This window comes from Sturnira hondurensis, unplaced genomic scaffold, assembly GCF_014824575.4.
Source record: "Sturnira hondurensis isolate 20B ecotype Veracruz unplaced genomic scaffold, ASM1482457v3 Scaffold0006413, whole genome shotgun sequence".
Lineage (NCBI taxonomy): Eukaryota > Metazoa > Chordata > Mammalia > Chiroptera > Phyllostomidae > Sturnira > Sturnira hondurensis.
In genome coordinates, this window is record NW_028079044.1 from 44,180,726 (window position 1) to 44,207,546 (window position 26,821).

Genomic DNA, 26,821 nt, shown 5'->3' on the forward strand with positions numbered 1-26,821 from the left:
GCCACAAATAATTGGTGGCCCGACCTTGTCTCCACAGTTGTCCCTAGCCCATTTAACCTCAGTCTGCAGTCTTCCCAGAAGTAAGACAGAAGAGCCACAAGTCCAGAGTTTTTGTGTTTTTGTTTTTAGTGGAAATCCCAGAAACCAAAGAGTCCCTTGCCTGGGGCCAGGCTTCCTTTGAGAATGAGGGGCGACGTGCTGGCCGGCTGCCAGCGCAGCCTGGTGCGCAGTGAGCAACGGAAATGGTACCTTTGAAGAGGCAAGATGGATTCATTCCAAATAGCCTGCAGACTTAGATCAGCTGGTGGTAGGGCGGGGGCTCCTTTTTAATGAGAAAAGGGGAAAGGCAGCCTGTAGGATCTGTGTGTGTGTGTGTGTGTGTGTGTAAGTCTATCTATCTATATTTAAATGAATGCTGACGTGTCAAGGTGACCTGTTGATAAGGCCGAGCTGGTAAAGGCTGAGCAGCAGGGCCCACCCAAATCCTAAAAGAAGCTGAGGGAGATTATGGGGCAATTATAAGAGTGGTTAGAAAATGCCTTCTTCAGGTCCATCCATGCTATTGCAAAAGGTGAGATTTCCTTCTTTTTTTGACGGCTGAGTAGGGTTCCATTGAGCAAATGAACCACAGCGTTCGATCCGCTCAGCTATGGATGGGCACTTGGGCTGCTTCCAGATCTTGGCGGCTGTAAACAGCAGTGCAGTGAACACAGGGGTGCTTATGTTCTTTTGAATTAGTGTTTCGGTCTTTTTTTTTTAGGGCCATATTCCCGGAAGTGGAATTGCTGGATTATAAGGCTGTTACATTTTCTACTTTTGAGGTATCTCCCTGGTGCTTTCTGAAGGGGCTGTACCAATGTCACTCCAATGAATTCAATAACATTTTTTAAAAAAGAAAAGGAAGGAGAAGCCTTCTAGCTTGCCACCCTGACCCCGGCAGAACAGAAGAAGGTGTCTCTGGTCGGCAGGGCCCCTGGGCACGTGCCCCGACAAACGCCAGCTTGCACTCCGCTGGCCGAGCCCTCTGCCCAGTGTGGGGTGGGGCTGTCCAGAGGACGGGACACGCTCTTTTATCTAGCATCTAAAGCTGGCCTATGGGCTGGCGAGGCCCTGCCCGTCAGAGCTCTTCGTTTATCCGGAACAGTTCCAGAATGTTCCAGTCATCTATTGCTCTGTAACACAAATCACCACAAAACATAGGGGCAAACAATCCTGTGGGTCAGGAATTCAGAAGGGGCCCCGGGGAGCAGCTCTCGTCTGCACCGCGATGTCTGGGGGAACTCCAGTGGCATCCTTGATCTCCCTTCTGGGGCGTGGGCTGGGACAGATGCAGACAGGCTCTGCTGGGTCTGTCACCTGCAGGGCCTACCTGTGGCCTGTCCCGCACTGTGTCCTCAGGGTAAATGGAGTTCTTACCTGGAGCTGTGTGGCCTTTTGTGACCCAACCTCGGACATCTAAGAACAGTGTTTTCACTGTAGAGCAGTCTTGAGTCCATGCAGACCCAAGAGACTCTGCCTCTCCACAGAAAACATGGCAAAGAGGTCGCAGCTATCCCCGGTCTGTCCGGGAAAAGTGCAGCCATTGTTAGTATAATGAGAGTGGTTTGTGTGACATCAGTGTAACCTGGCAGCCAAGGAGAGTGGACTGGAATGCACACACGTGAACAATGATGACTTCACTGTACTAGTCAGTGGGGGCGGTACAGGCTGTTGAGTGAGCATGTGTACTGTGTGGTCATTGCATTCAAAATGACTGAGTGAGCAGAGCAACAAATCCGCATCAGATTTTGTGTTAAGCTTGAACATTCCTCTGCAGAAAGTAGTCAGATGATTCAGAAGGCCGCAGCTATGGGCAACTGGTGATTGGCAGCTTCATCATGACCGTGCACCCACTCATGCATCACGTCTCATGCAGAGCTTTTTGGTGAAACATCAAATCACCTAGGTGACTCAGCCCCCTGTAGCCCAGATTTGGTGCCCTGCAACTTCAGGCTTCTCCCCAAACTAAAATCACCTTTGAAAGGAAATAGATTTCAGACTATCGGTGAGATTCAGGGAAAAACAGTGGGGCAGCTGATGGTGATTAGGAGATCTGTGCGAGGTCCCAAGGTGCCTGCTTTGAAGGGAACTGAGGCGTCATTGTCCTATGTGCAGTGTTTCTGTATCTTGTATCTTCTTCAATAAATGTCTCTGTTTTTCACATTACATGGCCGGATACCTTCTGGACAGACCTCGTCATTTTAAAACGGCCACAGTGATTGATCTTCTGGACCTGGCTGACAGGAAAAAAGAGGAACAGCCCTTATACCTAGACCACCCGCTCCCTCTGGGTGGGGGGCACCTGTTCCAGGCTGAGGACCCCTCTCTTTTGTGCTACCCAGAGGGTCTCATGGGAAGAGAGTATCAGGGGCATTTCTGAAGGCCAACTCAAAGATCTCCAGGAGCCAGGCTGCTAATGCAAATGTGAGGTGGCAGGCATGTGACACCTGGGAGCAGTGAGCCAGAAAGAGCTTTCCTCCCTCCCCAAGGAGCCAGCGTCACTGCAGTGACCTAACAAAACCTGGCTGCAGACTGGATTTGGCCTGTTTTGTGACTCCTGTCTTGTGACTCCTGATGTTAAATAACTGAATCATGTCAGCCCTGGCTAGTGCTGGTATAGCTCCATTGGCTGGAGCACCACCTTGTAAACTGAGTAAACCTGCACATGCCTGGGTCGCAGGTTTGGTCCCTGCTCAGGGAGCATGCAAGAAGTAACCAATTGATGTTTCTCTCCCTGTCTCTCTCCCCCGCCCCCTTCCCCTCTTTTAAAATCAGTAAGCATGTCCTCGGGTGAGAATTAAAAAAAAAAAAAGAATCATGGCTGAGATGGCTCACCAAAGCCAGTAGTTTTCACACCTTTCTTCCTCTAAAACCGTGGAAGCCTGTTCTGAAACCAGTTCTTACAGAGATGCTTCATGTAGAACATTGGATAAAAACTGGAATGAGTATCCCAGGATTCCACGTCGACTTCCTGTTCTCCTCTCAAGGTGCTGCCGTGAAGCCCCAGCGATCCAAGGAACCCAGTTTGGATACCATCTTCATGCAAAAAAAGAAAAAAAATGGAAACCCAAAGAGCGAAAGTGACCTACCCAAATTCACCCTGGGAACAAATGCGGAAGCAGGCATTGAGCCAGGGTTTTTTAAAAAATGAAAACCTGTACCCTTTCCACTGGTGATGGATGGAACACCTCAAATGTGTACAAAGCCCTACACACACACACACACACACATACACAAAGTGTTTTCACACATGTGACATTTATTTTAAGGTAAGAGGAAGCAGTGGGCATGTGAAGAGGTAGGAGAGAGCTGCTTTGAAGCTTCTGGAAATCCTCCATGGTGATCAATACACCCCTCAAACCTGCGCAGTCCAGCCCTGCCCTGGCGCTCTTCCAACCACATCCTTCCCAGTGTGGCCAAAGGCGTGCCTATGAGACCCCGCACCTGTCCATCTGGTCCAAATTCCAGCTACCCAAGACCTGGAATTCCCTGCCCCAATGCCAAGAACCTGCTTTCTACGGCCCAGAGGTCGATCTCCCCAAGGTGACCTGCTGGTCCTGCTGTGTGTACATGTAGGCCTGGGGGTAGATCGAGGGAGGGCCAAAGGCAGCACTGTGAATGTGGGTGGAGTTGGGAGAGTTGGCTGGGACGTCTGGGCCATGCCCTGGAGGCCCTACAAGGTGAAGGCTAAAACTGGGGTGGCAGAGAGAATAGGAATCAAGTCCCAGACTCTAGTTTGCCCTTTTGTCCAGAGCTTGGAGTGGGGGTGGGGGCAGGAGCCTTGCAAGGATCCTTGCAAGGATCCAAAGTTTCCTGTGCGTGTGCTTAAAATAAAGTAATAGACACACCAGAATAGAATTCCTCTTCACCGGCAGATTGGATGTAGACAGAGCAAGGTTTGGGGTCAGCCTGACCAGGGTTCCAATCCTGACTTTGCCACCTGCCAGCCGTGTAATCTTAGACAAGCTAATCAGCCTCTTTGCCTTTTGCCAAACCTGTCGAAGGATGGTAATCACTCTTGTGTGAGTCACTCTGAACATTAAACAAGCGAACAGGCACGGATCTAGCATATGGAAGGAACTTGGTAAATGTTCACTTCTTCCCCAGTTCATGGGTCTTCCTTGTCTTAAACACTGATGTCATCCTTCTTAGCGATGTCCCAGTTCTTTTATGGTGGTGGCTCATTTTTTTAGAATTGAGGGTCCTGGAGCACGAGCCACACTGTCTGTGGCTGTGAAGACTCGTAGACCTTGACAGGCGGGAGGTGAAAACTGGGATCCCAGGTTGCTCCTTGGTTGAGAATTCCCCAGTGTTTGAGAAGGGAAAACACTCAGAACTTTCCTAATGGTGCCGCCAGACACCTACCTGGGCATGAATGAAAACGAATCAAGCCGGAGCTCATCCGTAGCCCAACCTCATTCAGAAAAATCAATATAGGTTTCCCCATGTTACGCAATATGTAATTTCCTGAAAAGTTGGAGATAAATCAATGTTTTCCCCAGTTCCACGCGTATCCAGCATCAGGTATGAGCTCAGCATTATGCTGAGGCTACAAAGTTCACACACACACACACACACACACACAATCAGCCACGATTCTTGCTTCTTAGCAAAGCCACAGCATCAATGCCCTAAAGGAGCTTGCTAATGGCATCATGCGGTAAACTCTTTCATAAAGCAAAGACTCTGTTTAGTCCTTTTAACATGGGAAGAATTACTTTCTGATAAACGTTCTATTTACTTACGTATTTGTATTTGTCAACTTAGATTTTCAGAGGAAAGGTCTTTTTCAGTTGGCATACCTCGAGCCTGTCGTGAATCTGCTGATTAAATGAACAGCCCCGAACGGAGGCCTGCCCGTATCTGACGACCGCGTTTGTGTAAGGGGCGCTAACTCAAAAAGACCTTTCATGCCTCTGTATCTACTGGCTTCCACGAGAACCTCAGAGGGGAGGAAAAGCTGGGCTCCATCACGTCCATTTCACAGGTAAGATGACTAACGCCACATAAAGCTGTTGGTTGCTTCAAATCAGTACCCGAAAAGTGGGATGGGAGTTCGGTCCACTTTGCCCGTGGGGAAAGTCCTAGCAATGAAATCTAGACAATTCTAGCTCACCTGCCCCCTCGGCTGACCTGATCTCAGGCCCTGCCCAACAGTACCCGTCCATCCTCCTAGCTGGAGGCCCCCAAAGCTTAAGCCCCATCTTTCCCTAAGAACTCACATCCTACTACCTTCCAGAGCTGGACATTCAACTCTGAAATCTGTGCCCTGCTGCCCAGTACCCCCTTCTCTTCCCCAGCCCCTGTTCTTTCTCTCATCTCCATCTCAGGCCCTCCCTGTGGGGACCCTCTGCCCGGGGCACATTATTTGGTTGACACTTAACAAACCCTTCCTTTATTATGAACACTGGGCTGGGGACTGGAGAGACACAGCAGAATGCGACTTGGCCCCCACCCCCTGTGAACACAGTCGAGTGGACATGGCCCTGGGAGAACGAGGACTCAGCAGCGCCTGGAAGGACATTTGAATCTGACTTCTGGCGAAATCTGGGTGGTGCTTTGAAGGATGAACAGCAGTTCACTAGATTGGCAGGGGCAGGCGAGGGAATGCCAGTGGGAGGGGGCAGCACAGGGGAGGCGCAGAGGTGTGAACTGGCGTGAAGTGTGCAGGCCCCCCCAGGAGCTGGCATGGGTAGCGTGGAGGAGAAGAGAAAGGCGAGGCTGGGAAGGGAAACAGGGCCAGGAAAGAGGGCCTGCTTTTCCACCCTGTAGTGGTTAGATTGTATCTGGAGGTCCCTTGCAAGGTTTGAGACTAGGGCCTGATGGGATCAAGTTCAAATTTTAGAAAAAGCACTCTGATGGCTGTGTGGGGAATGGATTGAGGAGGTAAAAGACATACCTTGTTTCGGGCACCATTGTATCTCCAGCATCCAGTAGAGGCCCTGGCAGACAGGCAGTCAGGGTAGCTGAAGGGATGACAGAGTGACCCAGTTGGGAGCTTCCTGCAGGCGTCCGGAAGGCCCTAAACTAAGATCACAGGAGTGGAGAGGCGTGGATGGACATGGGGGAAGGTGCAGGTTTGTATCAGTCAAGGAAATGGAGCCCAGGCCAGGGAGTTCAATGGGAAGCATTTAATGTGGGCAACTGGGTACAAAGGTTATTTCAAGAGCAGAAAAACAAAACAACATGGTCCAGGGAGGTGATCCAGAAATTAACAACAGCAGGAAGACACTGTCACCCTAGAGCTGGAGGGACAAAAGTGGTGTTGCTTGATTCCGGGAACCAGAGTGAGCCAGGACCATGAGGAGGGAAGGGGTGCCATGGTTGGATCCCCCAGGAAGATGACTCGGAGATGAGCAAACATCCAGGTCCTCAGGAAATGTTCTGGGAAGGGAAGGACAGGATCAGGCGGAGAGAAGAGCTGGGCTGGAGGTGATCTCAGACCGCTCAGAAGAGTGGTCTGAAGCTGGGAAACCCTTCAGAGTTGGCCGCAGTTGGGGCCAGACCTGTACAATCCCACGGCCATCAGTCATGGGATGCAGACCTCCCTGGAAGGCAGGGTGACTGTGGGCAAGGTAGCTCTTCTCTGTTGAGGCAACTTTCCAAAACAGCTCCCCAAAGGCACTCCAGCAGCTGGGGGTGAGGTGGGGGGACTAAATCCTTCAGTTCTGGGGGGCGGGGAGAATCTCACAGCACATGGCAACAGCCATACAAAGCCTGCTGTCTAGGCCGGCTCAGGCCACGGGGGAGGCGCCACCACCAGAGCCTGAAGCAGAGAGAAAGGAAGAAGTAGCCACTGCCCTCTCTTCCTCCCACTCTCCCTTCTCCCTTCAGGGTCCCCCGCTGGGCAAGCTGGGCTGGAAGCCAATGGGTAAGGAAACATGAGAAAGTTTTTTACCAGGGGCAGCTCCAGGGAGCTGAGTAGGCGAAGGCAGGGGATGGTTCTGACAGCAACCAGGTCTAAGATGGATCCAGTGACCCACCAACTGTGGGGGACAGGAAAAAGGTGGATTTCAGGGGAAATGACTGTCAGGGCCTCTGTCTCAGAAGAGGCAGTGAAGGAGGTGCACGCCTTGGAGGAAGGTGCTGATGGACCATGCTGAGGCTGGCGTCCAAGTGAAGCTGGCAGCTCAGGGGATCCTGAAGACTGGCACAAAATGAAAGACCGAAAACCTCTCTCCCAGCCACAGGACTAAGGGCAACCTCCTCACCATGGCTTTGGAGCCTTTCACATTTTCCCAAAAGAACTTTTCAGGCTCAGCTCCCTGCTTCCCTTGCAGCCACCCTGGCCTCTTTGCATCAGCCCTGGCCTTGCCACATCCCTAGCCACCTACCATTTCTACCAGTGCCCCTCCCCCCCCCTGCCGCCCCGGGGGGCAACTCTCTCACCATCCACACATCCTCCAGGTCATCATCTCTCCTTGAGTCCCCACCAGTAAGCACCACCACTTACTAGCGATCTGACCACAGCGAGTAACTTAAAGAAGTCTTGGCAGGCTCCTTCTTCTGTGAAATGGGGCAAAAAATAACCCCACAGTGTGGTTGTAACGCTGAAGTTAAGTAATATGTGTAAAGTGCCTGACACATTATGGACCTCAACTAATCTTAGCGATTAACATTAATTCTCATCTCTTAATCCTCCGCGTCTAGCCCTTAGTAGATGCTTGATTAGTGTTTGTTGAATGAATGGAGACAAAAGGATTTATCCTTGGGTCCTGACCTGGTTTTAGTCCACGCGCAGGGACCCTCTAATAATAGTTCTCTACCTCGGGTGTCCAAGGACTCCCAAATGACCTGTTTCTCTCATGAAAGAAAATGAGATTCTAAGGGTTTTTTTTTTCTCCCCCTGGAGCTTTGGGCAGGGTTTGGCACGCATTTCGTGCTCACCCAAATCACATTGCAGGAATGCTCGCACAGGAGATTACAGGGTTGCCCCTGGGTAGCCAGTATCATTGTCTGTGGCCAGAATGACTTCCACACCCCTATGCGTCCACCAGGGAACCGGGACTGGCATCCAGGCCCCAAACCCTTTGTTGGCTGGGGAGGGGGTAGGATTTTGGCGGCAGCCACGTGGGCCCCTTCCGCCTGCTCCGCACATCCTTTGTTTCCCACTGGCCGCAGCTCAGGAAGCTCTTTCTGCNTGAAAGAAAATGAGATTCTAAGGGTTTTTTTTTTCTCCCCCTGGAGCTTTGGGCAGGGTCTGGCACGCATTTCGTGCTCACCCAAATCACATTGCAGGAATGCTCGCACAGGAGATTACAGGGTTGCCCCTGGGTAGCCAGTATCATTGTCTGTGGCCAGAATGACTTCCACACCCCTACGCGTCCACCAGGGAACCGGGACTGGCATCCAGGCCCCAAACCCTTTGTTGGCTGGGGAGGGGGTAGGATTTTGGCGGCAGCCACGTGGGCCCCTTCCGCCTGCTCCGCACATCCTTTGTTTCCCACTGGCCGCAGCTCAGGAAGCTCTTTCTGCGAGTCACCGCGAAGGGGCGGCCAGGGAGTCTGGAGAAGCTATTTCCGTGCAATCCGGGCAGGCGGCAGGCGCGGGAGGGGCGTGGAGGTGGAGGCAGCGCAGAAGGCCCAGTGTTTGCTTTTATTTCATCCAACAGAAGGTTCTATTTGTGGAAGCGAACAGACGCTGGGGATTAGAACTGGGAGGGGGCAGGAAAAGGAAAAAAAGCCACATCCACTACCACGCACAGGTCTTCCCCGGAACTGCCGCGTGGGGGTGAGTGGTTCTGGAATTCATCACCTTTCCTATCCTCCCTTCCTCTCGATGCACCCGGGCCTCGCCGGCGCCCACGGTTCCAACCGTTGGTTCCTAGCGCGGAGCGGTGGGGGATCCCCGGGGCAAAAGGCTTAACGCCGGAGCAGCAGCTAGCTGCGGGTGTGCAGAACCGCGGTGCGCGCGCCCGCAGACCTTTGTGCTAGGTGTGAATGGGAGGCGCGCACCAATCCGCGGTCGCTTCCTCCTCAAGGCCCCGCCCCTCCCTGCCCGCCCACTTCCCGGGGACCCTGACGTCACGGGAACTTTTCCTCCGCCCCCTCCTTCGGCGAGTGTTGCTGAGCTCTCGGCCAGCCGGAGTGCGCGCGCCGCCTCCTGCCCAGCCCAGCTCGGGAGGCGCGTGCGCGCGCCCAAGCCGGCCCGGACGCTCCACCTGCGCCAGAGCGCGCGCTACCCAGAGCATCCCCAGCGCTCGGGCCACCCCTAGCGCCCCCGCGGACCCAGCTCCACCTCTGCTCCCCCCGCAGCCTCCCCCTCTGCTCCGGTGATTGCTCGCTGGCGGCAAGGCCCGAGTCGTCGTAGCCACCTCATTGCACAACCCGGCTTCCCAACTGTTTACACAGCCCGGCCTGTGAGTGTGTGTGTATACAGCGTGAGTCACCAGGAGGCGGAGGAGGTGGAGGAAAAGGAGAAGGAGGAGTGCACTGGCTGGGATCTGTGCGGCGCACACACTCACTCACACTCAGTCACTCTCTCCGAGTGCGCCTCGTTCGCTCACACACACGCCGGGAGCTCCAGAGCGCGTAGGATCCCGAGCGCCACCGAAAAGTTGCTTCGGCTTTCGCCCCGGACTTCTTGCTTTGGGAAAAGCATTTGATTTGCGTTCTACGGAACCTGCGGGATCCTGTCCTCACTGCTCCGGACCTCGGGAACGCCGGCCGTCGCCGCTTCTGCCCCTGAGACTGTCGGCAGCCTTGACAACAATAGCGGCGACCGCTCCCAGCCAGGCGCACCAAGCTGGTGCTTGCGAGAATCCGAAGACCCGAGCCGGCCTCCGCCCCCCGGACGCGCGGCCAGCGTGGTTCCCGTGTGCCACCAGAGCGCTTAGGAGCGGACTTCTCCTTTGCCCCCTGTGGGGGAGCCCATCCCAGTCTGCAGACTCCTCGAGGGCTGGAGTAAGTCCCCGCGCCCGCGCCAAGCCCGCAGCGTCTCCCGCGCGGATCCCAGGACATACAAAGCCGGGGCCATCCCGTCCCGGGGCGGGATGCGGGTCGGTCCTGTGCGCTCAGCCATGAGCGGCGCCTCGCAGCCCCGCGGCCCGACCTTGCTGCTCCCGGCCTCCCGGGGCGCCCCGGCAAAGCGCCTACTGGACGCGGACGACCCCGCCGCCGTGGCGGCCAAGTGCCCGCGCCTCTCTGAGTGCTCCAACCAACCGGACTACCTCAGCCCCCCTGGTTCTCCCTGCAGTCCTCAGCCTCCTCCCGCCGCGTCGGGGTCTGGCGACGGCTCCGGGAGCTCGCCGGGGCCCAGCCGTATCGCCGACTACCTACTGCTGCCCCTGGCCGAACGCGAGCATGTGTCCCGGGCGCTGTGCATCCACACGGGCCGCGAGCTGCGCTGCAAGGTAGGCGCCCGGGGTTGGAGCGTGGGGCTAAGGGGGGGGGGGGGGGTGGCAGGCTCTCACCCACCGGGCGCTCGGGAGGTCGAAGGTGCTACCAACGCTTGAGTTTGGGGCATGGTGGATGAGTGACTTAAGCCGGATGAGGCAGCGTTTGACCAGGTTCACCCTTTGGGGCGATTGAAGGGTTCCCCATGGACTGATATAATGGAGAGGGGTCGGCAGTCCAGAGGAAGTGCAGTGTTCAGCTGCTTTCTCTCTACAGTATTTTCTCAGCGCCCAGTGCAATGTGTGGCGTTCCATATAAGTTATGGAATTGAAATGGATTCCTGGGCCATGACATTCCCCTTCTCTCATTCTCCTCGCTCCCCCCGCCTCTGTCCTGGAAGGACGCCCTGCAAAGGGTGCCTCCTTGAAGCTTCGAGCAGCCGGCAACCCCCTTGCCCGGGTTTCAAGGCACTCGGGCTCAGCTGCCGGTGTCGGGCTCAGGTCTTGGGGATTCCAGCTTGAACCCGCGCTGGGACAAGGACCCCGTTCTCCCTAGAGAGAAGAGAGAATTCTGAGGGGCTCTTCCAGCGCGGGGGTGGGGGAAGATTTGCCGGGAGTGGAAATGTTGGAAAGCCCACACCGGCTAGGATTCCTCGCTTCCAGTCCTGTCTTTGTTTTCCGGCCAGCGACTTTCTTTTCTTCTTCTTAACATAAGGGATTCCATCCAGGAGATACAACTCCTAGAAACCGGATCCTCCGCCTGCTCCCGCAGCGCCCCGTAGACGCAGATGGTTCCCACAGCCCACCCTTTGCGAACCTCACACCCCCGTTTCAGGCATCCCTGAGAACCCTCTGGGCGTCTCCTTTTCACCCGAAGGATGGGGTCACCCCTGTTAAAGTCACTCTTGGGTTTCCGCAACTCACCTGACCCTCATCCAGCACGCCCCCCCCCCCCCCCCGCCCCCCCCCGCCCCACCATCGCCAACTCGCCAGCTCTCCTGGGCTTGGTGCTGCCACCTAGTGTCCGACCTGAACATGAAATCTCAAAGCCCCATTGAAAGGAGGGAAACGTCTTTTCCTCTCCCTGGCTGCGGGGGGCCTTGAGCTGTTTTGGGAAGAGTATGTGTGTGCAGTTGTGCAGTGGGGTGCGTGGCGCGGGAGGGGGGCAGCTGAGAGGTTTCTGTAGCTGNCCCCCCCCCCCCCCCCCCCCCCCGCCACCATCGCCAACTCGCCAGCTCTCCTGGGCTTGGTGCTGCCACCTAGTGTCCGACCTGAACATGAAATCTCAAAGCCCCATTGAAAGGAGGGAAACGTCTTTTCCTCTCCCTGGCTGCGGGGGGCCTTGAGCTGTTTTGGGAAGAGTATGTGTGTGCAGTTGTGCAGTGGGGTGCGTGGCGCGGGAGGGGGGCAGCTGAGAGGTTTCTGTAGCTGGTGGCAGAGCAGCCAGGCCTCCGAGGTGGGGTAGGTCTGGCCATTGTGCAACCCCTTCCAGTTCCTCTGAGCAGATAATAGCTGAATCCAGATGGTGACAGCCCGTGTGTCACCGTTTCCAGTTGAGTCCTAGGATATGAGTAACCAAACCAAACAAAAGGCTTTTAAAGAGACCAGACAGCCTTCTGGAGGAGATACCAGCCATTTCCTGGGTGAAGGTGGAGGTGGGAGTCGAGGGGTGTGGAGAAATAAAAACAAATGAACAAAAAAACAACCAAGAACTATGGAGAGGATCCCATATCCGCCCTGGAGAATTTTCACTCAAGGCTGCTTGTGCCTTAGCTAGACGGTCCGCAGGTCGCTTAAGGCTGCCTAGTCACAGTCTTCTCCCTCCGAGTCATCAGTTCCTTCTGACTAATGACAGATCTGCCAGTTCTCCAGTCCCTGCTTCCATCAGAGGCTGCAGACTCCACAGTCAGCACCTTCTCTGGCCTGAGCACTTTGGGTTTGCAGGAGGCCATGCATTTCCAGGGCCTGCTTTTCAACTCCTGGAGACCCCCGAGGGGGTAGGGAGGGGCTCCTATCAGCCACCTGGTGTGGCATCGCCGTCAACAAGGAAGGGTCAAGAAGGTGGGGACTTGGGGGCTTAGCTCTCTGGAGCTGATGACCTCACGGAAGATGAGAGTGTATATAGAAGGCAGTTCTTTTGAACCTTCCATATGGTAACCTGTTGGGTATTGACTAGCCCAAAGTCCTGGGTGTTGCTGGTTTGGGTGGTAGGGGCAGCCCGGGTTGCATAAGGGGGTGCAGCAGAGATGGGGGGGTAAATGAATGGACCCTACCATCAACCGTAGGCCCAAAGATTGAGAACTGCAGCCCAACCTGGGATTTGGGAAGTGGCCTCTGCTTTTCTTGCCTCCTAAGTGGGTCGCCTTCTCTCTGCAGGTGTTTCCCATTAAACACTACCAGGACAAAATCAGGCCGTACATCCAGCTGCCGTCACACAGAAACATCACTGGCATCGTGGAAGTGATCCTTGGGGAAACCAAGGCCTACGTCTTCTTTGAGAAGGACTTTGGGGACATGCACTCCTACGTGCGAAGCCGGAAGAGGCTGCGAGAAGAGGAGGCGTCCCGGCTCTTCAAGCAGATTGTCTCTGCTGTGGCTCACTGCCACCAGTCGGCCATTGTGCTGGGGGACCTGAAGCTTAGGAAATTCGTCTTCTCCACGGAGGAGAGGTGAGCAGCCTTCACGGCCCCTCCTGTGGCCTTTTGGAACCCAAACGAAGGCGCAGGTTGAGCAGCTGGGTACAGCGTTGTGGTTCAAAACCACCCCAAGGGCTCAGCTGGCCCAGTTCGTTTTCAGAAGTCCTCTCCTGAGGAGCCCTGGCCCAGGTTGGCTTATTCTGCACTTGTGTGAATGTGGCTTGGGGACACCTCGGTGCTTTTGTGGGATGTCAGGTGGTGACAGGGAGCCCTCCCCATTTCCACCGCAGGATCAGGTTTATTCTCCATTGTTTTCAGAAAGGTCATTTCTTCTGGGGTACAGATGTCAGCTTGCCCTTTACAACCTTGACTCCTAGAGGGAGTTTTCAAATCCTTGTTTTCACTGAGTGGGTGGGGTTTCTTTTTTTTTGTACCTAGAAGGTGTAGCTGAGCTCCCTTTGCAGAATTCTGCCCTTCTTTACACCACATTCCTGTTCCGTCTCAGGCTTGGCCCCTAATATTTTTTTCACATTCTCTGGTGACTTTTTTGGACATCTTATTTGGCTACGTATTCAGAAAATAGCCACACTGCATAATAAATGGAAGTTGGCAGGAATCGGTTGCTAAATATAGATCACAGCTTACCTCATAAAGGACAAGATGCGCTTGATAAGAGAATAATGAGACCTTAAGATTTAGAACTGAGGTTTCAGACCAGAGAATTCAGGAAGCTGCAGAAGATAAACCGTACCTGATGTCAAGAGGCGGGCCACATCCCTTGTGAATTAAAAGCACTATTATTTTAAAATGACAGAGGTGGCTGTGGGTTATTTGCTCGTAGCTGTTTATGCAAGGCTGACCCCTCCCCACCCACCCCCCATACTTTTCCACCCTTAACTCCAAGTCCTTGAAAAAGTACCGGGTTGAATTACCAGAAAGCATGGTTTTGTATCTGACCTTGCAATAATTATTGGAACATACTGATTAGCAAAGACAAGCAAAGTGTTTGCAATGGAGAAGTTTCTAATTCCTGGCACACGCTCCTTCAGTATGGTGATGTATTTTCTGAAACATGCCTTTCACACCTCCTTACGAGCTTTTGAAATCCGCATTGCACAGGCGAATGTCATGTGCATGAAGTTTGGCAACCCGAGGGTTAAGCAATGGCAGGCTGACGCTAGCGTGTAACCAGCACAGGTGCAGAGTTTTAGTGCTACAGCAGCCAATCAGGGGCGCACAGTGAGGGTTGAGTCATATTTTCCGTTTACAGAACCAATGGGTATTTTACATAACGACGGGGAGGTCAGGCTGAGGACATACCGAAGTTAGCACATGCATACTACACTCCAGGGAACAGGAAGGCAGGAAGATTAAAAAAAAAACCGAAAAAAAAAAAAAAAAAAGAAAGCCAACCAGACCTTTGAGAGGAAAAGGAATTGACCCATTAGCCAGCACCAAATGTTTGCGTTTAACTTCACGAGTGACTTACTGAAACAGGACTATTTCTGAGAAGCAGAGAGGGGCTCGGGCTGCCACCAGAGAGCAGAGGTTTCCCACGTGGGGTCCAAGAGACCTGGATGGCTGGGTCTGGAGAGGGAGGCCCCTGCAGCTTCATAACGGAGCCTTTGACATAACGGAGCCTCAAAATTCAGTTGTTACCCAAACAGATAAGCCCCCATGGAGAGAACATATGCTCAGGTGTTGGTGTTCCACGTATGCAGATGTTTTAGGACCCTTGCATCTTTCAAATTCAGCAGCCATCTTTGGTTGCTCATAGAACCTCTCCGCCCAGGCTAAGTGTTCTTTGCAATTAAACACCTCAATAAATGCAATGGGCCTTCCTTGCAATTTCCCCATCACACTGATCATGGTCTGGGCCCAGGTAGATAGACTTCCCTCTGTGTGTGTGTGTATCATTGTAAGTAGGAGGGTTGACAACCTGTGCGGTAATATTAGTGACTTCAGGTTCCTTCCTCTGTAATGCAAAGTGTGAGTCTGATAACCCTGGCTGCCGTGGTGTGCTAAGTTCTGCAGTTTGTAGGCTATTGGGTCCCTCCTTAAAGAATAGAATAGCATGTTCTTCTCTGATAGCTTCTGTAGACAATGTCAGCATTCCCCGGAGACCAGCTCCCACCTGGGCAATGCGTACTTTGTGAGTTGTGTAAGTCCTGTCGGGAGATTTCTCCTTAGCTCTAGCATAATGAATAGTATTGGGGGTTTTGCATCATACGCTCCATCTCAGGCGCTCTCTCCACATTCCACAAATGTTTACTGCAGTTTGTGTTGGTTCGTGGAATCCTGAGTCGGGTGGTTGCAGGGCACACTCTTTGCTGGATGGAGGGGTAAATGGCGCTTCTTGGGCCTTAGCAGTGAGTGCCTGTGGGCGATGTTACCCAGAAGGCTTTGTTTTTCATAGCAGCTGACCTGGAAGTAATGGCTTGTTTCCTGTCCTGCAGAACCCAGCTCAGACTGGAAAGTCTGGAAGATACCCACATAATCAAGGGGGAAGATGACGCCCTGTCAGACAAACACGGCTGCCCAGCCTACGTGAGCCCTGAGATTCTGAACACCACCGGGACCTACTCCGGAAAGGCAGCGGATGTCTGGAGCCTTGGGGTGATGCTCTACACCCTTCTGGTGGGACGCTACCCCTTCCATGACTCAGACCCCAGTGCCCTGTTCTCCAAAATCCGCCGGGGACAGTTCTGCATTCCTGACCACATTTCCCCCAAAGCCAGGTGCCTCATTCGCAGCCTCCTGAGGCGGGAGCCTTCGGAGAGACTCACTGCTCCTGAGATCTTACTCCATCCCTGGTTTGAGTCTGTCTTGGAACCTGGGTACGTCGACTCAGAAATGGGAACTTCAGACCAGATTGTCCCAGAGTACCAGGAGGACAGTGATGTTAGTTCCTTCTTCTGCTGATCCCAGAAACCTCAGAAACCTCATAATTCTCACACATGGCATTTCCTTTCCAAAGATGGACAGGCCTTTCAACATGGTGCCAACCAGATATGTGATGGCGTAAAGACCGCAGCTGCCGAACTCAGCAGGGTGCCCCTCTGACTGGCTGTGATGAGCAACTGCATTGGTGTGAGCAGCATGCACTCTGATTGGCTGCCCTGCAAAGCTGTTTCCCTTCTTCACGAGCCCTCGCCAATGACCCTTTGTCAGATTCGGGGGCGGGGTCTGCATCTTGCATAGGTGGCGAAGAGCATGGATACCGTATGGCGGCGTGTGGTCAAGTGCCACAAACGTTCTAAAGGGAGAGGAATCGCACAATGGCATTTGGAGCAATAACCCATTTTAACAGGGGAATAAGTAATTCGGGCCAATAAACCTGCCATCTTTGAACTTGTCCTTGGTAGCTAGACTTTTGCTCCCCTAGCTTCTCTAGTTGGAGAGTTCTTGGTTTTTATTTTCGTTTTTGGTTTGGTTTCGCGCTCACCCTTTCTTCACACACTTTTGGCAACGACTGCACCTTCTGTGGGGCAGACAGTTATAGGAAGGTAGAAACCTGCCCACACCATGGACCCAGACTCTCTCCTCCATCTCCTGCGAAGACCTCGTTGGCACTTAATGCCTTCCTCCTGACCTTGAGGTGTCTCCCCGCTTCACCCTAAAAGCACTTACCAGCTAACAGTAGAAAAGTGTCACATATGATTGGAACTCCTGGCTATTTCAGAACTCTGAGCTCAGACAAGAGACTGCAGATTTTTAAAAATAATTGGAGCACTTGGGGACTATGAACTTTTTTGGTTCTTCTCAACTGTGTTAACATCTGTCTTTTGCTTTTTTCCCCCAAGACCATCTCAGGATGGAGTGTTTTTGTCTAAGAGGAGAAAGATATGGAGTCTCTTTCCTCCCCTCTCCCAAGAGCAAAGGTTAAACTCCAGAGGAAGTGAATTTTGGATGGTTCTCAGACCAGGTTCCAGAATTATGCTTTGACCCTGCCCTGGACGCGGTCTGCCCTCGGTATTGTGTGTGTGTCTGCAGTTTTTCATGATGGGTTGTTAATATTTCAAATGTGGTGTGAATGCATCTGTATAATCAGCATCTGGAGGAAATAGCAAACCCCAAATTGTTGACGTCAGTAGGGACTTTAAAAGTCTAGTCCAACTTCTCTTCCTGCCACCTCCCAATGCAGAAATCTCCCCTTCACCTTCTCTTACAACCGGGAACCCAGTCTCTGTTCGAATGCTTCCAGAGATGGGAACTCACTCCCTACAGAAGAGAGTGCTTAGCAGAGAAACTGCAACCTGCATTAAAAAAAAAAAGTACAGGTGACATACCAGTCAGTGTCCTAGACAGGACTGAAATCAGGTGGTTAAACGGGTAAATCAAACATACTGTATTTTTGAGAAAATGGCGCAGAAACAGGCAGTCATCCTTAAGGGCTACGCCTAGGCAAACTACTAACATGGATTGTCAAGAATGCCGTGTATACCTCATGTACTGTGTACTTTGTACATATATTTTATCTTTTATACCTACGTCCGACACGTTTTGTTGTTTTGGCTCTGAGGCTTGTTTTGTTGTCTATGTCCGTCTGAACAACCTGCGTGTCTACAACCACGTGAAATGTGAATGACTGTGGGCAACAGTACCCTGACAGAATCATGGGACTCGGGGAAGAGGGAGGACAGAGGCCTCTGTCGCACTCATGCTCTCGTGGTTGCTCGACTGTTGTATCTGTGATACGTTACCCGGCGGAGGAGTCCGGCCGGGACAGCTAGAAACACTAGATCCTTCCTGTACATGTGTATATATGTGGAGAGGGAGATGGCCGTTTTTGACTTGTAGAGGAAATTTTAATAAATCTGGTTTCGTAAATCGGCGTGGCGAATTTCTTCCGAGTCAGGTCTGCCTTTGCCTCGGGTGAGATGCTGGGGGAGGCAAAGGTCTGCTCTCAGCGCTTGGAATCTTGGGGGGAAACAAGTCAGCAGTTGGTGACGAGTAGGTGTGATTATTATATTTGACTTTCCACAGAACCCATTCCCTTTTCCCACTGAAGTGGGCAAATTCACTTTGATGGGTGAAGCCAGTTTGGCAAAATCGGGTTGGCCAGGGCTATGCGTTGAATTTAGAGTCAAGAAGCATTTAAAGAGGAGCGTACATTGATAAGCGTGGAGTTTTAAGAATCCGTCTGCCCCATTTTAGGTCAGGGATCCTTGAGAATTTGATGAAAGCTGTGGCCGCTTCTCAGGAAAATGTGTGTGTGTGTATCCAACAGAATCTCGCTGGAGTTTCAGGTGTTCACATATATCCCCGAGGGCATCTCAGGCTTCTGGTTGAGAACGACCTTCTCTCCAACCATTACACTTAATTAAAACAACCAGCTGAGGCACCTCCTTTTTTTCCCTGTAAGTAAAAATGGAAATAAAGAAACCTAAAGACATTTGTGAATCACAAAGGTAGAGAAAGAAAGGATTTTGATTCCCTTAAGTTTGTAGCTTCACTATTATATCAGATTCTATTCTAAATGGAGTCAATCGGCATCTAGAGCGACGGGGCAGCCAGATCGGGGTAACAAAACCGTGCCAGGACCCCAGAAGCCCCCTCTGCCCCTTTCTGCCCCCACCAGGCAGCCCTTCCACGGGTTATCGCCATGAGACAGAATTTCCGCTCTTCAGTTCCCACCGTAAAATGAGAATGAGGGCCAAGTCATCAACCTCAGGCTTACAGGAGGAGGCAGACAGAAGTGGCAGATGACACAACCACCCTTTTCTAGGGCTCAGGCTGAGGTTGCCTGGAAACGCAGACCTATGGCACCAAAGTGAGTGCCCTGCAGGCCTGGTGACTTGGGGCCTTTGGAAAAGGAAAGGCACCTAGGCTGGGAGGTGGGAAATGGCCGAATGCCCTGGGGGGGGCGGTGCGGGGTGGTGGTGGTGTGGGGCTTGGTCTAGGCCCATCTCACGAATAAGACCCCAAAGCCCCTACCTACCTGGGCAGCCTCAGTCTCAGGAAATGCACCGCCGTGTCTCCCTGCTCCAAGGAGCCCAGACGAGACTCGGCACAACTCCTGGGGCGCACAGCCAGCCAGTGCTCTGGGCTTCACAGAGCTTCTCACAGGGTTTCGAAACACTTTGCAAGCAATTAAGGTTACAACACCTCTTCGGACTGTTGTTACATGCACGAATGGGGAGAAATGTGGGTCAGGATTGGCTGGAATGACATGTGATGCCACAAATCCATGCATTTCATCTCTTCGAAGATTGGAGCAGATCTGGGGCAAGCACAACCCCTTCCACTGGGAAGGTCGGAATGAGAATGGTGAGCTGAAAGCACTGGCTGAATCGCTGATCCCTTTCATCTTCCCTTGTGCCCCCCACATGCTTGTCATTAGGGTAATGCAAGTAATATATCAACCTCCTATTCACACCGTACTTTCTAGAAGTTTCCCTCCCCCACTTCGTTTCACCCTCACCCTAGTCAAGCGATTCAACCAAATCAAGGATTATTTGCTCCCTTTTACAGATGAGAAAACGGAGGCTCAAGTGCTTTTCAGTTGCCTCTCAGGCATCAACAGCTCAGAACGGGGACATGAACTTGGGTCTTTGGACTCCTTGCCTGAGGTTGTTTCTGCCTTCACACCGCTCCCCCCCCAACAAATCTGGGAAGACCTGCGACTGGAGGGTGGAGCGGGAGGACGGGCGGGAGTCGGAATGCCGGAATGGCTAACCATTTTTGCTCTAGCGTTTGTGGTTGCTGTGTGCTTACTTCCGCCATCTTATGGCAGCCTCGGTTGGCACAGGGTCTGAGTATCAAAGTCCAGTTCCAGACAGTTCCAGTGATTTGAACAAAAGCAACTGGAGTCCTGGCTGGTGTAGCTCAGTGGACTGAGCGCGGGCCTGTGAACCAAAGGATTGCAGTTCCTTTCCCAGTCAGGGCACATGCCTGGGTTGCAGGCCAGTTCCCAGCAGGAGACGCATGAGAGGCAACCATACCTTGATGTTTCTCTCCCTCTCTCCTTCCCTTCCCCTCTAAAGATAAATAAATAAAATCTTAAAAAAAAAAAGCAACTGGAATGACTTCGCTGTGATGAGGCAGATGAAAAGGCTTGTAATGGTGCTTTTTCGAAACACCGGCCCGGTGGGGGTGTTGAGGTGGTGTATCACTTGACAGCCCCAAACGTGCATTGGAACAACAAAGAAAGGGCAGAGTCTTTCGATGTGGTCACAAGACGTGTGACTTTCACACTAAGTGAGCAGCTCATGGAGAAGTTCGTTGATCCTGGAAATCCCAGTAGTGGGGTCGATCTGCTTCGGACCTGCCGGTGGCATTGCTGGTTCCTTTCATCTTTTGTTACTCTAGGGTTGATGTGCTTTGGGGCTCTGATGGGACTTCAGGCTGGAGTCTGAGACGCTCATGTCTCAACTTGGCCACCACCGTTCTCTGTCTCCCTGCTGCTTGCGCACACTGGGCTCAGTGAGTTGCTGCGGTGCTGGCATTGAATGACTCCGCCGGAAACTAGCTCTGCCAGAGAATGTGTCCCGTGAATTTCGATGGTCCTTCCGTCTGGCTTGCGACTCAGCTTCTGCTGCCTTCATTTGGGCGACTCACACCAACCAGAAAGAGCACACCTTAGTGAAGGTGTACTGTCTGGTGTGACTGGGCAGCGGGCTGCTGTACTATCACCACTTTTCAACATTTTAATAATTATTTAATTATTTAATTTCTCACCTGAAGACTTTTTCCCCATTGTTTTTAGAGAGAGAGGAAGGGAGAGAGAGCAACATCAGTGTGAGAGAGAAACATCGATTGGTTGCCTCCCGTATGCACCCAGACTGGTGATCGTTAAGTGCCTGGACTGGGGATCGAGCTCACAGCTAGGCATGCGCCCTGCCTGGGAAACGAACCTGTGACTTTTTGCCTATGAAACGATGCTACAACCACCTGAACCACACCAGCCAGGGCAATTAAAAAAAAAAATTTAAAGAGTAATATTTTCCCTCCTTTCTCCCTGTCTTCAGTTGTTTTTAAACTCTTTTTGTTTGAGGATGTATTATTTTATTCTGAAAATCCACTTTATTATTCACATAGTTGCGTTTATTACCATTGAAATCTACATGCATACAAAGTAATCTGAGGTCAGAGTCCAGACATAAAGAAATGGGTGTATACTTGGCACAAATCTGTGTAAGACAACTGATAGCGGACATGGACCCGGTGCGAGTCTCTTTACCTTCCAGCAACCCTGTACGGTGGGCACTCTGTTCTCATTTAATAGACATGGGTGCTGAGATCCAGAGCCTGAATAGCGTGGCCAAGGTCGCACAGCTGGTGAGCAGCTGGGTGGGACTCTGGCTCAGGCCTGTGTCACTCTAGACCTTTGCCCCTTCCAGTCCCGTGCTTTCCACAGTGGTCCGATGTGCTGGTCCCACAACATGCTGTCTCGTTTTGGGAGCAGCCGTTTGGCCGGGAGATTTTGAGCCAAGAAGGTTGTAGCACGCTGGGACAGTTGATTCTGTCCATGATTCCTCCCAGCTGAGATGGATCAGAATACGCTCAGGGTACACCAAGGGCCACAGTAATTGCTCCATGTGAGTTAGCAAATGATTACCCCACAGCAGTATTGGTACCCTCTTTTTATAGATGAGAGCCTGAGGTTCAGAGAGGGTAAGGGTTTTGCTTCAAATCACACAGCACGGAATTCACTTGCTAATTAACACTCCTGGGGGCCTTTGGCTGCATAGACTTATTGCCCCTTTGTTTTCAGAACCGGGCGGAGACTTCATCATCGATTTAGTGATGTAGCCTGGGATCCTGGACCAGGAAAAATGCCATTAGTGGGAAATAGGAGGGAGATCCAAATGAAGTCTGGAGTTAACGCTAGTGTGCTGTTGTTGGTTTCTCGGTTGTGACCAGTGTCCCACGGGATGTCAAAGGGTAACATCAGAGAAAACTGGATGACGGATGCATAGGAACTCTCTGTGCTATCTTCGCACCTTTTCTGTAAATCTACAATGATTCCAAAACAAGAAGTTTATTGAAATAAAAGATTCAGTCCCCACTTGCCCCATTTTCAGCCAGGGGAAGCCAAGGCTGAGACTGAGGAAGTCAGAGCCAAACAGTGGCCAGGCTGCACCCGGCCCTGGCTGCTCCTGCGTCCCGGGTGTGGGCTGGTGTGTGCTGGGTGACCTTCTGGAATGTGTCTGGAGCCAAATGAGGTGAATGTGTCAGGACCGTTTCTTGTCACAGGACAGGGCGTTTGGAAAAATGAGTTCCTAGGTCTGACCTTTAGATCGGTGACTATGTGAGCATCTCGTCAGTTCCCTCCACAGCCCCATGAGCCAGTTTGAGGGCTGTGTCATCCACTCATGAATTTGAATTCCATGCCTCGTTAGCTAGAAGGAGGCTTGAGAGTGAGTTGAGGAAAATGTCCATGCGAGGAGGAGTCTTGGCCTCAGATGGAAAAGCCACCCCTGAGACGGGGCTACGGCCAGCCAGCTCAGCAGCCAGCACTTGCTCTGGGTTTGCGGTTTTCTTCCTCCGCAGCTGGAGTGAGGGCTGCTTTCCCGAGCGACTACTCATCAGCACCTTTCTCACTTCTTCACTGGGTGTGACTTTGTGGATGGCATTTCCCAGTCAGGCTTTCACCCGTCTTCGACCCACTGCTGGACAGCCTGTGCCCAAAATGAGGCCAGAGAAGGAAAAATTAGAATGAATAACGAGGATGATGGGAACCTATAGGTACCTCGGATTTCGAATTTGCCCAAAGTTAGCACCTTGTCTGATTTTACAGTTCAGTACATGAAAGCCCAGAGGGGTTGAGTAACTTGCTCGGGTCACACAGCTAATAAATAGGATGGGCACATGGGGAGTCTCACTCTAAAAGACTCTCTAACGTGTGAGCAACCAGCTGTTCCATTTGGCCATTCACCTTCTATAGTTTATTCCCACAACTGCAGTCCTATCATGTCATGACCTTGGGGGAAAACGTTTGACACTATGCGGGGTTGGCAGTAAAGAGGAAAGAACTTGAACTCAGGGCTGGAGAGTTCTGGTCTGAAATCCCAGCTCTGCTGCTAATTAGCTGTGTGGCCCCGACAAGTCACGTGACCATTTCGCCTCAGCTGCCGTGACAACGAACAAGAAGGCAGCAGTAACACCTACCCCAAAGGCTGCCACTGTGAGGATTACGCAAAGTAATCTGTGCCCTGGGCCTAACCCAAGGTGCCTTGTGGCCCACTCAAAATTTAGGCAAATTCCCTGGAATGGGAAGAACCCAGGCTGTGCGGTCAGGCAGACCTGGGTTTGGAGTCCAGTCTAGCTCCTTACTTGCTCTGTGATCTTAGGCGAGTGCAAACCTGACCCCTGAAGTCCTCATCTACGAAACGGGGACAGCGCAAGATGTGTTTGCAGGGCTGTGCAGTGGTGGGAGTGCATGCTTCGCAGTGGAGCGGGGCTGCAGGCGGGAGTGGTGAGGATCCCCGCAAAGGGCCTGGCCTGGGACTGCAGCCCGGATTAACATTCCTACTGTTGTTTGTGCATTTCCCCTCCCTCCTGGTTTTCCCTGTTCTTTCCCTTCTTGCTTAGGAGTTTGAGGAGGTCAGAGGGTTGAGTGGTCTGGGGGACAGCTTGGAGGGGTGGGTCAGTAGCAGGAGCCCTGCTCTGTGGGGGTGGAGGGGGTGGGGCTGCGGACCTCGATCTTAGGTGGTTCAGGTGAGCGTCCTGCAGTCTAGCTTCTCAGACCTTGTCCAGCTGGCTGCCTCCTCCAATGTCTCAGAAACACCTTAGGGCACAGGGTTCCTGAAATCGCCAGCCACAGATAGCACCTTGGTCCCCAAAGCAGAGGCCTCCTCAGGACCCCACAAGGAGAGCAGGGATTTAAAGGGTGAACACCTGGACCTTTTCTGCCGAGGTGGTGATGAGCTTTGTTTCCACCAGCAGGGTGATGGGGTGAGGAGCCTGGAGTGCCGAGGCCAGGGCTTGAAGAGGGGCTCTAGGGCTGACCGCTGGGGCCGCTGACCCGCCTCAGCTGCCTTCTCTGTGAAATGGGCTGAGTTAAGATTCTCACTTCCTGAGACTGTGTAGTTTAAGTAAGACCATACCTGTAAAACAATCCCACATGCCCTCCATGTACAAGACACTGATCAGGTGTGGGCTACCAGGAACCAGGGCTAGTGATGGTCCAAAGCAATGTCAGTCCATTAAATACACGCTGACCTGTGTGTCGCACAAGTGTGTGTTTGGAGGGGTCTTCATGAGATGCAGTTTCTATTCGGCCAGGCGGGGGGATGCGGCCTGGAAATCCGCACTGCCAATAATTCCATGGGTGGTTCGACACGGCTGGCCCTTCAAACACAATTAGAGTGGTGTGGGGTTGAAACCCATTTCCAGAGACCTGTTAAGACTCAGTTAATTCCTGAAAGCAGGCGTATGTTGTTTAAATCTAGGAGAGGGGAGTGGGGAGGAACTAATGTTAGTGAGCAGCTGTTTGGCACGGGCTATGTTGGATGAATGATCTCTTGGAAGCATCTCTGAGGGGTGTGATCAACCCCATTGTACAGAAGGGGAACCAAAGCCTCAGATGTCAAGGGCTCAAGGTCACATAGCTCAGTAAAGGGAGGGACTGGGATATAAACTTGGGTTTTCTCACCTCCAAGCCCTGCACCTTCCTCTGTACCTCCCAGGCAACAGTAGGAGCCCGAGAACATGGCTCAGACCATCCAGACAAGCCAGGTCCTCCCCCCCAGACCTGAGTTTCCCCGAGGGCACGGTGAGTGGCCTGAGTGTCACGGGCCTGCAAGCTCCCGCCCTCCCCTGTCCACCCTGCGGAAGAGCTCATTGGTCTGTGTGCTCTCTACTCTCACTCAGCCTTCCCTTGGCTGCCTCCCTGCTCTGCTGCCTAANGTACCTCCCAGGCAACAGTAGGAGCCCGAGAACATGGCTCAGACCATCCAGACAAGCCAGGTCGTCCCCCCCAGACCTCAGTTTCCCCGAGGGCACGGTGAGTGGCCTGAGTGTCACGGGCCTGCAAGCTCCCGCCCTCCCCTGTCCACCCTGCGGAAGAGCTCATTGGTCTGTGTGCTCTCTACTCTCACTCAGCCTTCCCTTGGCTGCCTCCCTGCTCTGCTGCCTAATTTGGAGCTGCAGGTCTGGTGGCAGACGTATCAGTGTCACGTTGTCAAGTCAGGGGCTCCAGCAGAGCTGCTGGGCACACTCCTCTCCCCCGAAGCAGACTGAGCGGTGTGGTGGTGACCAGAATAAACTGGCACCTGGGCCAGAGAGAACATTCTTTCACCCCCCAGAGAGGAGCCTCTCAGCGTCCCCGCAGGTAGAAAAGGCCACTTGCGTCAACCAGAAGTCATGAGGGATCCAGTGTCGCCTGAAGCCCAGTCTTGGAGCCGTGACCCCCGCAGCGCCTGAGGGCTGAGAGGCTGGTTTTGGAGCACATGGGAGGAGGGAGGAGGTCAGGCGGGCTCTCCTGGGCCCCCTGGGCTTGTGGACCAGAGGCTCTGAGAACGGGTCGGATGTCAGAAGAGCATGTGGGCTAGAGCTGACATTCCTGGATTCAAATTCCTGCTCCGCTACTTCCTAGAGCACGACCTTGGGGAAATTATCTAATCTCCCTGGACCTCAGTCGTTCCTCCTGTGGAATGGGGCCAACAGCAGTAGGTGTCAGGCTAGGGTTGTGGTGAGAGCTGAACGGGATAATACGCCAAAAGCCCTTAGAACGATGCCTGGCCCGTGGTAAGCACTGAATGAACAGGGAAGCCACGCCCACAGGTGTGAAATCTCTCAGGGTACGGACTTCTCTGTTTTGTTCGTTGTTGGGTACTCAGCACCCAACACAGCGTCCAGTACCTGGTAAACACGCACAGATCCTTGGGCAATGATTGGATTGGGGGAGCCGCTAGGGTGGTGATTTTCAGACTGTGTTCCAAGGAACCCTGGGATGTCCAGTGTCACCACGTGGTGGGAATGTGGGGAGAAACACTCGCGCGGGGGCCAGCATTACTCTGCTCCCTTCCCCTGCCCAGAGCCTCTCTGATTTACATGCTGCAGAGGTAGTGTGCTGGGTGAAGTTTTATTTGGAGGAAGATTTTTTTTTGCAGCTTTAAACATAGCTGGAAAATCATCAATATCCCAAGCTTGGTCCCTGGGCCCTAGGCTGCCCTGGGTGAGGGTTAGGGGAGGTGCTTCCCTGACCCCATCGGGGATCTGCTGCATCAGGTTCTCTGGGGCAGAGGCATGAATTTTTGACCCATTTCATAGGGGGTTTCTGTTCATGCTAACCTTCGGAAACACGTGGCTAATCGCTGCATCAGTGGGGGAATGGAGGCCTTCTGGGCGAGGTGCCTGGCTCAGCGTCTCAGGGGCCGTTGGAAGGCCTGGTGGAAAGCTGTCTTAGCTCTTGCACCAGCGATCCCTCTACGTTGTGGCTCCTGTGACTCTTAACACAGGCGAGCCCCGAGACAGTCCCCTGCCAGGTTTTAAGAGGGACATGGGTCTGACCTGATCAACCCTGTCTGGACCTTCTGGCGAATTCCTGCTTCTCAGAGCTTTGGCTTTGCCCACTGCTGCCCCGGGATAAGCGCTCAGTGGGTGCTGGCTGAATGGAGGGAGTGGACGGGAAGAGCGGCTTTCTTGTGGAGAGGAGTGAGGGCCCAACACGTAACATAGTGGCAGGTAGTCCTGAGCTCTGTGAAGGAAATACAACTAGGTAAGGGAAGCTTACAGTTGTAGGTTTTCACTGAGATCCATGATCCGTTTTGAGATTTTGAGTTACCTCCTATATGTGATGTCAAGTTAGTTTTTTTTCTGAAGTATCCATTAATTGTTCTAGCCCCATTTGTTCAAAGAGTTGCTT

At 52.8% G+C, this 26,821-nt stretch overlaps 1 protein-coding gene, 1 long non-coding RNA gene and 1 pseudogene across 2 annotated transcripts; 2 read left to right on the top strand and 1 right to left on the bottom strand.

Annotated features, from left to right (window-relative positions):
* Nucleotides 1-8,190: 8,190 nt before the first annotated feature.
* Nucleotides 8,191-8,966, bottom strand: LOC118988671 (uncharacterized). Its single transcript, XR_005066827.1, has 2 exons — nt 8,794-8,966; nt 8,191-8,656 (listed from the first exon to the last, which is right to left on the bottom strand). It is a non-coding gene; the product is annotated as an uncharacterized LOC118988671 (long non-coding RNA).
* A 182-nt stretch (nt 8,967-9,148) lies between these two features.
* TRIB1 (tribbles pseudokinase 1) lies at nt 9,149-17,842 on the top strand. Its single transcript, XM_037048532.1, has 3 exons — nt 9,149-10,390; nt 12,749-13,041; nt 15,465-17,842. The coding sequence occupies exons 1-3, from the start codon at nt 10,031-10,033 to the stop codon at nt 15,928-15,930; spliced, it is 1,119 nt and encodes a 372-aa protein (XP_036904427.1). The 5' UTR covers nt 9,149-10,030; the 3' UTR covers nt 15,931-17,842.
* A 1,333-nt stretch (nt 17,843-19,175) lies between these two features.
* Nucleotides 19,176-20,616, top strand: LOC118988785 (claudin domain-containing protein 1-like; annotated as a pseudogene).
* The last annotated feature ends 6,205 nt before the right edge of the window (nt 20,617-26,821 follow it).